Consider the following 12,835-nt stretch of genomic DNA (forward strand, 5'->3'; position numbering starts at 1 on the left):
CATGGGAAAATTGTGTGTTCGTGTCAGTGCTTGACTCTTATTTACAGTAGAGTAGATATACCTTGAGATGGTGTTAGATTGCAATTATAATTGTGGCTGATCATGGAATGCATGTAATTGCTATATGAGACTTGATCTGACCTATGAAAAAGTCCTTTGCTCAGTAATGGATAGTTGATTAATTCAAGTTGCCAGTACATTTTTTACTCAAAAAAATGTAGTTTTCAAATACGTATTTGGTTCAGAATCATTTGATATTTTGTAAAGTGTTTGAGTTTTTTTAAGCTAAAACCATACGTAGTTTCTTTTAACCAGTTATTTAACTCTGAGGTAAGAGTTCCTGTAATTCCTACTCATCAGAATCAGAAGTGTTTGGAATGACGTTTTTCCCGTTCTTAAATATGTTGAACGTATTAGGGTATATTTACAGAGGCAAGCATAGAGGTCTGATCTGATCTTCGATCATTCTAAGATTGTGAATCCTGGGATCTCTGGCTGTCTTGATAACCTTAAAAGCCCTTACGGTATGAGTTTCAGAAGCAAAGTGGCAGAGTGTATGAGGACATTTTTTCCCCCCAGTTATATTGATATAATTGAGAATGTTTTAGTTTTAGAGATACAGCGTAATGATTAAGCTATATGTATATTGTGAAATGATTACCACACGGACACTTCTGCCTTGATTTTTTGGTTGTTTTTAATAGAGTGAATCTAGACTGATCATTCCTGAAGAATTGGCCATTTTCTGAAGTGCATTTTGACCCTGTGATAGAGGAAATACTTGCCCTGGTTGTCTCCCTGCAGTGTTGTGTATTCCCTGCCTTGTTCTGGGAAACCCCTTGTTCTCATGGTTCTAAAGATCCCTATAGGGATTTATATGTAGATATTTGTAGATATAGCTATATCACCTTAAAAATAAAAACATATTAAAGAAGCTTTATTTTTTTACTGACTTTATTTTCTTAACTAGATTATCCATATTTATTATGCACAAGTCATGGAAGGGATAAGTACATATTTGTTGTAAATATAAGGTCAGCTGAAATTGTAGAAACCGTATGTTTGCTAAGGGCAAACTTATTTTCTGCTTGGAGAGGTAGATTCTTCTAGAGTTGTAGTTTTACTCAACATTGAGTGAAAGACAAGGTTAAATTGAGGAAATAAGGAGATCAAACCAACAAGGATACCTGCCTAGCCCCATGAGATATTTTTCAAGTGGAGAAATGAGTTGGGTGTCGCTAGTGTGGTCAGAAAGAATAGAGGGTTTGAAACAGTAGAAACGAGGACCTCTGAGATGGTCTGAAAGTTCAGCAAATAACATGAATCTTGAAAACTGCCTTGTTTTTAAGCTATGAAAATATCTGATTACCAGTTTCTTGGTTTGTGAAAAGACAGCTTTCATTCATGTAATAAAATTTTCATATCGCGTATATGTATTTTGTGAACCCTCGCCAAGATGATTGTCTCCGTAAGTGTCCTAACTATGGGACTAACTATGCCTACCATGTTCCAGGAACTAGACTAGGGTTGCTTACATTTTCTCTCTTAATAGAATGTATTGTTCATGTGAGTTAAGACTGTATGTCCTTTTAAGAATGGGATGAAAATAACTGGAAGCTGTTGACTCTGTTTGCTTATGTTTTCTATTACGGTTTCATGACCCATCCAATTTCTGTCTTGGTGTAGGAACTTAGTGATTTGGCCCGTGACCCTCCAGCACAGTGTTCTGCAGGTCCAGTTGGGGATGATAGTAAGTAACTTTCAAGTTGATTTTTATGGCTAATTTGAAAGAAACCTGTACATTTTTTAGATAATAACAAGAGTTTTTCTTTTTTCTAGTGTTCCATTGGCAAGCCACAATTATGGGACCTGTAAGTATTAAGAATTAAAAATGTTTGCTTTTAATTGAAAATCTAGCATTGATCTAGTTGTAGATTTTTAACTTAGTCTTGAGGTTTATTTATTACATTGTAATTCGGTTTTGGATGTGCTATAGTTGTACTGCTTTTGAAAGAAAGAATAATTTAATGAATTAGTCATTTGTTACATTATACTATATGAGTCTGTTCTTGTGTTCAGGTTCTAGTATAGCATATCTATGACCTACAAGTGTCTCTTCACCTCAGTCTAGTTTTCCTTCATAGCAATGTAAAGCATTGCCACAGCTTCCTGTTATTTATAGAGCCAGTTAATTTACTGCCTCTCCTGTGGTGTAACTCCAGGATCTTACTCTCTTGCTTGTAGCTGCCAAAAATCTAGCTCCAGTTGTGTTATTTTGATATTTGACTCTTTATAGAATTTGAGTTTTATACAAAATTTGAATATTTTTAGGTAGAAAGTGATATTTTGAATACAGCAAAATTCCTTTCCATCCTAAGTAGATAAGAAACTATATATGCTGGATAATTGAATATTCAGAATTATGGAAACCATCTAAGAATTTCTCAGAGTTAGAACGCAGTAAAACATCCTTGGGTAAGACTGTCTTGCACAATACTTAACATTTTTTTGACTTGGAGGACGCTTTAGGATTTCTGTTCCAAGTTGTATGTGTCTTAATGAATTTTCTGCTTTCTTCTCCTTTTTTGGTGGTTTAATCCCAACATAAATGGCAGTAACATAGAGATGAGATGACGGTCAATAAGTAGATGTTAATAATTCTGAAAAAGAAATGCCCTTGGAAAAGTTACCCAGAAAAATTTAACAGTTCTGATTTTGGTGACTTTAATTTTTTTCCCCATTCTCAGCCAGTGTGAGCCCTTGCTGTGTGCCAGCCATTAAGGATACAAATGAACTAATAGACATGATCCCTCTCAGTCTTTAGGGAACTTAACGTCTACTGGGAGAGAGAGCAGTTAAAACAACTACTTGAGGGGCTGGCCCCATGGTGTAGTGGTTAAGTTCGGCGCTCTCTGTGTCAGCGGCCAGGTTCGTGGGTTCAGATCTCGTGTGGACCCACAAACAAAGTGGAGGAAGATTGGCACAGGTGTTAGGACGAATCTTCCTCAACAACAACAACAAAGTGCTTGATAAAATGGGAAATAAGTGATGTGTGAATGAAGTGCTTAGTAAGAGAAATTTATGGGAAATCCTAGGAGGGATGATTAAGTTAGAGTAAGTGAAATGTTACAACCTAAAAGTAGGGAGATAGTGAATCAAATTAAATCAAACTTGGGGGAGAAGGGTGGGTTATTTAGTTTAATAATTTGAAATGTAGCTGGATTATCCTGATAAAAACTACAAAGTCAGGATTGTTTGTTTCTAGTTATCTCAAGAACTTTTTACTGTTCAAATTTTTATTTTGCTTTGCAAGTGCTTCCTTTTTTCTAATTTGGTAACAAAATTGTGATTTATAATAGGCATAGTTAACTAACTAATGGCTTACCCAGTTTGGTCCACAAAGTGTTTTAAAATTTGTCAATCTTCACATTAAAAACTCTGGCTAGACCCTCATTCCACAAGCCATAATGGCTTGGGATGGAGTAGCAGCTGCCTCCCTTTTTTAGGTGGGGTCTGTGTTTGCCACAGTTCCTACCAGTTCCACTTCATTTTGCCTACCTAGATTCTTTAGGCACTTGTATTTGCAAGTTCTAGAAGTTTCCCATTATAGATTACCAATTTTCAAAGGAAAGAATTCAGTAAAATGCCTTACCATATCTATACCAAATAAAGCTCATTTTGATCCAGAGAGTGCTTTATGATAGTCTCATAAAAATTAGTTGTCAGTACCAATACAGCACAAGCGAGTTGGTAATCAAGGCTTCTAATTGGATGGTGTGCATAATAAACCAGCTCTTTAAAAACCAGTGTGATGTTTTTCTGCTTGACTTTTGAGACTTCACTTTTTTATTGAATTGTTCTTTCCAGAAGGTAAGGAATGTACCTATAGTAAATCACAGTGAAGCATAAATATAAGTACTTTATGCTAGTAATTTTCCAGAGAATAGAAGATAGAAGATTGCTTATTCTGACAAATTTTTTAGCTAACTTAATTTGCTTTTATTTTCAGAAAAAAATTTATTTTTCATTTGTTTTATATATATTTCAGATTATGGTTATTTCTTGCAAAATCTTTTCAGCAACCTCAATATATATTAATGACCAGCAATTTTCTGCTTTTTAAAACAGAAATATTTGATTTTCTGAGCTATTTAAGTGTTCCCTGATTAAGAAAAGTGAAACATATTTATACCATAACTGCAGAGTTTTGCTTTGGTAGCCTTATTCCTTGAAATATTCTTGTTTTCTAAAAAGCTTAATTCTCACTCTTGGGTAATCTCAGGAAGGAGTGAAAAGTTATACATACTCACCCAAAATACAGATTTTATTGTACTCTTTGAGTTAGGATCTAAGTTTAGGTGCCAGCTTGTAAATAGTTAACAATTATCCTTACTGTGGAGTCATCAATGAAATAACTCATGTTACTATTTTGGCTTTTGGTTGCATCTTTGTGACAAAACATCACAGTTTGATTAGATGAATATTAGCCTATTTTGTTAGTATGCCTACCCTATGTGGCATGCAGATGTGACCCAAAACACTAGGGCCACTGGTGGCATAACAACCCACAGATTGCATATTTTCTGGAAGAACAAATGGTAACAAGATTCTTTTTGCTTGGAAGTACTGCTTAGGTCAGGTAAAGTGATGGCAGTGCCACAGAACTAACGGCTCCTGACTTTCTAAGGGATGAAACATCTAATTTAAGTTTCAGTATAGAGTAGCATTGAATGTTAGTGGGTTGTAGTCAGGAAATGCTCTTCATCATTAAAGTTATGAGGCAGAAATGCTTATTTCTAATAACTATGTGCTGGCTTATTCTTTCTGAAGGTAAGATACTTTGGAAGCACAAATACTGATTAAAAACTAAACTTTTGAAAGACTTGACAGAGCATTGCCAGTTATTTTAAACTTTGTTTTTTTTGTACTGTATTAAGGGCAATCCCCATTAAGAATTGATGCAGTGAGGAAAAATTACTTCCTTACCTATTGTTTCTGATATTTACATGCTTGATTTTTCTTTAATCGGAAATGGAGCTGGCAGAAAGCAACATTTTGAAATTATTTGGAGAACCGCACTAACTTCCACCTAATTATGAGATAGCCATAGAAGAAAGTACCATGTCTGTGAATTGTGTAAGCAGAATCACCTACAAAAATCATCTGAAGTAAAATAATTGATCCATAGGTGTTGTTTTATTGGTCCCTAAGGGTAACTCTTTCACCTTAGATTAAGAGTATTCTGTCATAGGCCAACCCCATGGCCTAGTAGTTAGGTTCTGCATGCTCTGCTCTGGCAGCCTGGGTTCACAGATTCAGATCCTGGGTGCAGATGTATGCTACTCCGTCAGCCATGCTATGGCGGTGACCCACATGTAAAATAAAGGAAGATTGGCACAAGTGTTAGCTCAGGGTTAATCTTCCTCAAGCAGAAAAAGAGGAAGATTGGCAACAGATGTTAGCTCAGGGCCCGTCTTCCTCAGCAAAAAAAAGATATTTTGTCCTTTCTTGCGATGGCTAATGAATGATACATGAAAACTCTTCGATATTTTATACTCTCATATAAGGAGCTTTGCAGTCTAGTGGAAAAGAGAAATATAAGTAAATAAGTTGCAAGTATGTTGAGTAATATTAAGTGTTTACAGAAAGAAAAGAAGGGCAGCCAGCAGGTTGGACTAAAGGGAAGGCTGTATTATTTATCTTTTTAAAGAAAGTTTAAGATGAACCTTTCGGGATAGATAGGTTCCTGCAGATAAGGAAGAATATTCCAGGTAGGGAAAGAAGTAGTAGGAGAAAAAGGAGATGTAAAATATACTTATTTTATGTGTAGTAAAGAGAGCATATTCTGGAGAATAGGTGGAAGATGAGACTGACTAGATTTGTGGGAACTAAATCATAAAGCACCTTTTGTGCATAGGAGTTTGAACTTTATCTTGAAAGCTGTGCTTAGATATCAAGCAGGGGAGTAATTTGTATCTTAAAAAGACCACTTCAGCATTAGAGTGAAGGATAAATTGGAGGAAAAAGCCAGAGTGAAGGTAGGAATACCAGTAGTAAGCCATTGCCGTAATGTGGATCAGTAAGAGAAGATCTTCAACTAAGGTAGTAGTGGCAGTAGGCCTAAAGGAGAGGAGGCTAGTTCAAGAGATTTTAAGGATCTTTAAGATTTGGTAACTATTTTGAGGAGATGAGAGAAACAATCAACAATGAGATCCTGGTTTGTGGCTTTACTGTTGTGGTTTGAGTTTTGGACACACACAAGAAACTTCCAAGTAGAAATATACGTAGGCATTTGAATATGTGTCCTGGAATGAATACACTAGAGAAAGATTCAAGAGCTACCAAAATCAGTCTGGGTCAGGAGGTAGAAACAGGAGATGGATCTGTAGGAATACCAGCATGTTACGGTTCCCACAGGGAAGGAAGCACAGACATTGAGAAGGAGTGACTTGGCCTGATTGGAGCAAAACGGGGGTAGAAGGTTTCTAAAGAAGAGATCCAAGATAAATTCTGGATTTCTAAGATTTGGGTCATTTTACTGATCAGGTATTCCTTTTTGTGTTTCCTGTTTGCTGTCAATTTATAGTAAATTCGATAGAGAGCCTAAGTTTATTAGATGGCATAGTTTGGTTACCTCTAGGCCTTGTGGTTTTGCCAGTTTTTCATCTTCTATTTGGTGGAATTTTAGTGTTAAATTGTAACATTGAAATATTTTCATCCCAAAAGTTATTTTTTTGAACAAATGAAATTTGGCTTTGCCTAAATCTCATCATTCGATTGCTTTTATTCAGAAGCAGTCAGATCTAGCACTTGGAATGAAAGCTTAAACAGAACCTTTGGGATTGGATTTTATAAAAACTTAATGTGTAAGATTACCCATAAATTGTTAATTGTATGCAGTACAGACATCTTCAGTATTAACCTATTTTATAAAAGTGTGCTGTTTGGATCAACTATTCCCAGTTAATGTAGCTGTATTATTTAATAAAGATATGTTAATCTAATAAATTCAGATCACATTCTGGTGCCTTGCTTTGATTTGTTTTATTGTATACTTCTCAGATGCTGCTTTGCAGTCTTAATTTTTTTATTAAAATTTTGTAGACAATATGAAAAGGAGGGACTTAGGAATAGAAAGAGTTGTAGCTCTTCCATTTACTAGTTGTATGTTTCTTTAAACTTGATTCTTCATCAGCAAATTGACCTTTCTCCTTTAAACTCCAGATAATACCCTCTTCATTTTTCATAATAACCTGTGACATTTTATTGCATGTCTTCTTACCAGACTGTAAGCCCATCAAGATAAGAAATTGCTCTCTATGTCCTTTATACGTACCTGGTATATAGAAGGGAGTTAGGTTAATTCAGCTAGTGTTTAATTATTTTACCGAGGGCTGGGGATTAAATGAGCATATTTAAGTGTCAGACCTGTAAAAGTTTTTATTTCTCTGACGTCCAGAATGGGCATAATGAAAGGCTAGCACTATACACATACTCTCTCTAATGGAGAGGAATAGATGTTGGTAATAACTCAACTGGAATTTTCAATACTGTAAATTTTCAAACATGTTTTCAGGTTGGTTCTTTGCATATCCAGAAGCAATTAGGCAATTTCATATTTTCTTGAACATTTACCTTATAGTCCTTGACTAGGTCACTCTTTTGTTATCACTCTTTGATCAGTGGTCTTCATGAGACCTGAGTTTGAATCTTAGTTCTGTTATCTACTGTTCATACACTTGACTAAAGTTACTTTTATCTCATTTTATTCATCCGTAAAATGGGCACAGTGATGTCTTTTTTTTTTGGTATTGGTTAAATTAAGTGTAAAATCCTAGCAAGTAGTTTCTTCCAAATATTACTTCATACTAACATTGTGTAATGTTTATTTACAAAGGGAGTTCTTCTCAAATTATAATGAGCAAAATAGCAAAGGAGAAAGAATACTGCTATAGCTTTAAATTTTGTCTTTTCTATGGAAATGGAAAAACAGACATTCCACATTGTTTTCCAAATCTGGTAATCCTGTGTATTGATTTGCTGTGGAGAATTTAGTATGCTTTTGAAGAAAAAACTTCTGTGGTTTTAAATGAGAATTTTGAGGAGCCAGTTGAGAATTAAACTTTAAAAACCTGTTTGTTTCTGTTCTGCTTCTCCTGTTATGTTACTAATATTTTGGTTTGCCAGTGGACAGAATGGCCTGTTGAGATACAAAGCCTTTTGTGTATATGTGGCTATCATTAAAAGAAATACTCTACAAATGTAAGGTTTTATTTTCAAATTATAGTTTGATACATAATATTGTGTGTAGACTTTATCTCTAAGTATACTTTTCCTTTGTGAGAATCAGGATACAAAACGCTTGTGTTTCTGGATAATTTTAAAAAATTCTTTGACGTATAAAAAATGGGATCTAAGTGAACTATGGTTTATTGATCTATAGTAAATTTTGATTGTTTTTCCCATTAATATGAATTGAATTGTGGAATAATTTTTATTGCAGTGTAAATAGGTAATTTTGGTTCATATTAGAGAAATGCTTAGAAAATAGAAATGTTATATGGATTATTTAGCAATAATTTTTTAAATGTCAATTAAGCGTATTTTTCTTTTCACAGAATGACAGCCCATACCAAGGTGGTGTATTCTTTTTGACAATTCATTTTCCTACAGACTACCCCTTCAAACCACCTAAGGCAAGTATTTCCCCCTAAAATTTTTTAGTATAGATTTATGCTTTATTTCAGAGGAATAGAACATTTTTAGAAATTAGGGTTCTACCTAGTTAAGGCTAAATTGGTAGTATATATAGTGAATAAGAAAATTTGAGACTGAATATATTTATTTATTGAATTGAGTCACTGATGTAGAAGGCTTACTCTTAGCCTTTAGTTTTAAAAGAGCAGCTCGACCTGGTTTTGAACTTCGTAAAATGAAGATAAGAATTGCTTTATCCTTAATGTTGCGAGGCTCAGATACACTGTGTGGAAGCTTCCCCCCTGCTCCCTTTATTGTGCTTATACAGATTTGGATTATAAATCTTTCAAAACTTAGAATTGCTTAATGCAGGGAGGGAACTGGTTTATAGGTATTAAAAGCATATGGTCTTTGACTTTTCAGAGCAGTTGACATAAATTAAATGTATATGAATAACTATAGGAGATAATATGCATCAAACAATGGCACTGCACTGTGACCATCTTCACAATAATTTTATAGGTGCAATGTGACACTTTAGATGAAACACCTTTGTGATACTCAAGTTTGTATTTTATATTCAGTGGAAATGCAGACTCAAGTACATCCTTTGTAACTTGATACCTTAAGTGAGCTGGACTATAAATTTTGGTTTACGTACAGAAGTTCCTTATTTTTTAGTGAGTGTTAATTAAATGCCTTTCAAATTACTCTTTTTGATCACTCATGACATGGTAGGGCCAAAGTTAACCTTCAGAACATCCCACCATATCATTGAATAAAACTTTTGTGCCAAAGTTAGGTTTTCCATTTTAAGGAGGGAGCCTTGTAGGGATCTTGATCAGAATTTAAAAATCAGTTTCTGTAATTATTGGTGCTTTTGTGTGTATAGGTTAGGTTTTAGCCATTTGGTTTTTAAAAATTGTGGTAATATTTTAAACCTTGAAAAGTCTTCTACTTAGTTTTAGGATGCTTGTCTTTATTTGGGAAAAATACCTAAAGGTCTTTCATTTATTTTAGGTTGCATTTACAACAAGAATTTATCATCCAAATATTAACAGTAATGGCAGCATTTGTCTCGATATTCTAAGATCACAGTGGTCTCCTGCTTTAACTATTTCTAAAGGTAAAGTACTTTTAGAGAGAGTTTTGAACTGCTTTGATTTACTGATAGTCAAAGAAGTTTCATTTGGGGGCCTACTTATACCTGAGTCTTTATTATGCTAACTTTTTTGCTGAGAGGTGGGGAAGGAATAAGAAGTTATATCATTTTTGCTTTTTTTTTTTTTTTTTTTTTTTTACCAGTATTGTTGCAGAGATTTCTTGGAAGAAGTTAAAATTCAAATTAAGGTGTTGGGGCATTATTTGCAAATAATAATATAGCAAAGTTTATTTCATTGGATTTCTATGGTATTTTTCAATCCCAAGCCACTTGCACATCACGCTTACGTACTTGCTTTTTCTCTAAAATGGGTACCTAAAGTTAACAGAGCTTTTAAATCTTGAGGTTTCCATTGTAGGAAAATTCTGATTTTGCTTTCCTGTGTTTACTACTTTTTTGATAAGAAGCCTTGTGAAAAGAAAAATCTTTAGTTAGGTGTTGTCTGAACATGGTAGATTGTTTCTACCTAATAACAGTCTAAAATTATAAAGTCTTAGAAATGTCTCTAGATCAATTCTGCTCTTCAGTTTTAAATAGGGATCCATTATATGACGTCTCTAATAGGTTGTCCAGTCTTCACATGAATATGGAGATGGAGTGTCTCTCTTTCTCCTTTTTGAATGACTCTAGTGGCTTTTACGTCGCAGATAAAATCACCTACCTCAAAACGACTTAATAGGAAGGAAGTCAGCCTGGTAGTAATTTTCAGTTTTTGGTTATTGGCCTAGCATTCCTTAGGTACACAAAATTAGGTTTTTAATGTTGCTGTTAATGAGTATGTCGGATATTTGAGGATAGCAGCTAACCCTACCCATTCTCATTTTCTGGCTGAATACTTAGTTCAGCATTCCCCAAATTGTTTCTTGGAATAGTTAATAGTATTTTATTTTAAAAATCTTAGGGACCAGCCCCATGGCTGAGTGGTTAAGTTCACCTGCTCCGCTTTGGCAGCCCAGGGTTTCACTGGTTCGGATCCTGGGCACAGACATGGCACCACTCATCAGGCCATGCTGAGGCAGTGCCCCACATCGCACAGCCAGAAGGATCTACAGCTGGAATATACAGCTGTGTACTGGGGGGCTTTGGGGAGAAGGAGAAAAAAAGATGATGATTGGCAACAGATGTTAGCTCAGGTGCCACTCTTTAAAAAAATAGTGTTAAAAAAAATCTTAGAGTTTTCGTGAGTATGGTAAATGCATAGTGAAACAAATTTTTTTTTTAAGGCATGACATCATAGAGACTTTTCACATGTTTGTACAATGCATTTCCTAAAGGTGTGGTGTAGCATTTACCAAACTTTTATTGGACTAGACAAACAATTTGAGTGAATGCTGCCATAGTTCTTTCAAGTGTGACCATTTTTTGGTGAGGAATATTGGCCCTGGGCTAACATCTGTTGTCAGTCTTCCTCCTTTTGCTTGAGGAAGATTGTTGCTGAGCCAACATCTGTGCCAATCTTCCTCTATTTTGTATGTAGGACGCTTCCACAGAAGGTCCATGCCCAGGATCTGAACCCATGAACTCTGGGCCGCCAAGGCAGAGCACGTGATCTTAACCACTATGCCACTGGGCCAGCCCCAAGTGTGACATAATTTTAGACCAGTTTTTCACCCTCTTGGATATGTTTCAGTTTCGTTTCAAATCAGGCTCTCTTGACACCAGATAACCTGGTATTAAGAATATCTTAATCCTAGGATCCAATTTTTTTTTTTTTTTTGACCGTTGCTGGGAATGCACTATAGTACTGAACACTATGTTTCTGTAAATTTGGGTTGAGTTTTATATCTTCCCCCCTTGCACTTGGATTTAAAATTAGATTTGCTGTAATCTATTACATCAGAGTTGTCTTCTTTATGGTATTGCTTTTTGTCTTCATCTGAAGATTGTCATAACCACTTCAAGCTTCTGTATCTTAAAGTTTACAACACTTTGCACAGTCGGGCACATAACAGGCATTCAGAATGAGTTAGATACATGCTCTGTGATGCGTGGTTGGACAGGTCAGAGTGAGAACTGAAGTTGAAGGATCCCCTTAAATAATGGAGATCTCGGCAGTGTTTCATTTAACCAATCCTGTTGGGGTTGTGGTCTCTACCTTACAAATTTAAGGAGACAAAACACAAAGTCAGTGGAGCAGTTGGGAATTTTTGTGAGACTTCCCTAAAGGCGGGGCAGAGAATGAACTTTTCATCAGGTCTAACAGCCAAGAGTAACATTGCGTGGATGTTCCTCGGATATTCTTATTAAAGTTTTTTTCTCCCCTCAGATTTTAGTTCTAGTGCCACTTAATTCTTTAAAAAAAATAATAGACAATATGGCATCATTTGACTATCTCAGAACTTCAGAGTTTGGCAGTATTTTTATAGCTAGTTGGTACTAAACTGACTTGAGGCCGCAAAGCTCTATTTTTAGCATTCCTTTTTACCAGAAGCTTTGTCTCATTGAGATTAAGATAGATTGAGGTTTATAGTGTGTTTTTTAAATACACTTTTATTTATCCAAATTCCCAATGTTTGGTAATAGACATTTGTTTTCTTGCAGTTCTTTTATCCATTTGTTCACTGCTATGTGATCCAAACCCAGATGACCCCCTAGTGCCAGAGATTGCACGGATCTATAAAACAGACAGAGATAAGTAAGTATGATGTAGTTTAAGGAAATAATATAAAAGATGGTTTTTCTTAATGAGTTAGGCTTATGCTGTGCTGTAAGGTGTGGCAATGCCAAGAGGACTTGATGCTTATTTCTGGTAAGATAATAGTTGAAATGTGCAGAAAGCTAGTTACTGAAATGGGATTGCTTTTAAAAATTACTAGGTTTTAGTTTATGTGATAGCAAAATAGACCCCTCTGAAATGTTTTGTTTTTCTCACATGTCCATATTTTGTCACTTTAAGTTTTGGGGAAGAAAGCAAGTTTTTCTTCCCCCACCCCAGTATGTTTTTGAAAACAAATATTGGTGTACATACTTTGTAAA

At 35.1% G+C, this 12,835-nt stretch overlaps 1 protein-coding gene across 7 annotated transcripts in view; it reads left to right on the forward strand.

The window, feature by feature from the left end:
• The window catches only part of UBE2D3 (ubiquitin conjugating enzyme E2 D3), a 29,780-nt gene that overhangs the window by 13,725 nt on the left and 3,220 nt on the right, over window positions 1–12,835 (forward strand). For all 7 annotated transcript variants that reach the window (XM_070506523.1, XM_044766399.2, XM_070506522.1 and 4 more), the window contains exons 3-7: window positions 1,687–1,750; window positions 1,840–1,871; window positions 8,619–8,696; window positions 9,718–9,823; window positions 12,401–12,494. In XM_070506523.1, the coding sequence (XP_070362624.1) occupies window positions 1,687–1,750; window positions 1,840–1,871; window positions 8,619–8,696; window positions 9,718–9,823; window positions 12,401–12,494 (374 nt within the window). The remainder of the gene's footprint in view (window positions 1–1,686; window positions 1,751–1,839; window positions 1,872–8,618; window positions 8,697–9,717; window positions 9,824–12,400; window positions 12,495–12,835) is intronic.

Source organism: Equus asinus, chromosome 3 (assembly GCF_041296235.1).
Source record: "Equus asinus isolate D_3611 breed Donkey chromosome 3, EquAss-T2T_v2, whole genome shotgun sequence".
NCBI classification, from domain to species: Eukaryota; Metazoa; Chordata; class Mammalia; order Perissodactyla; family Equidae; genus Equus; species Equus asinus.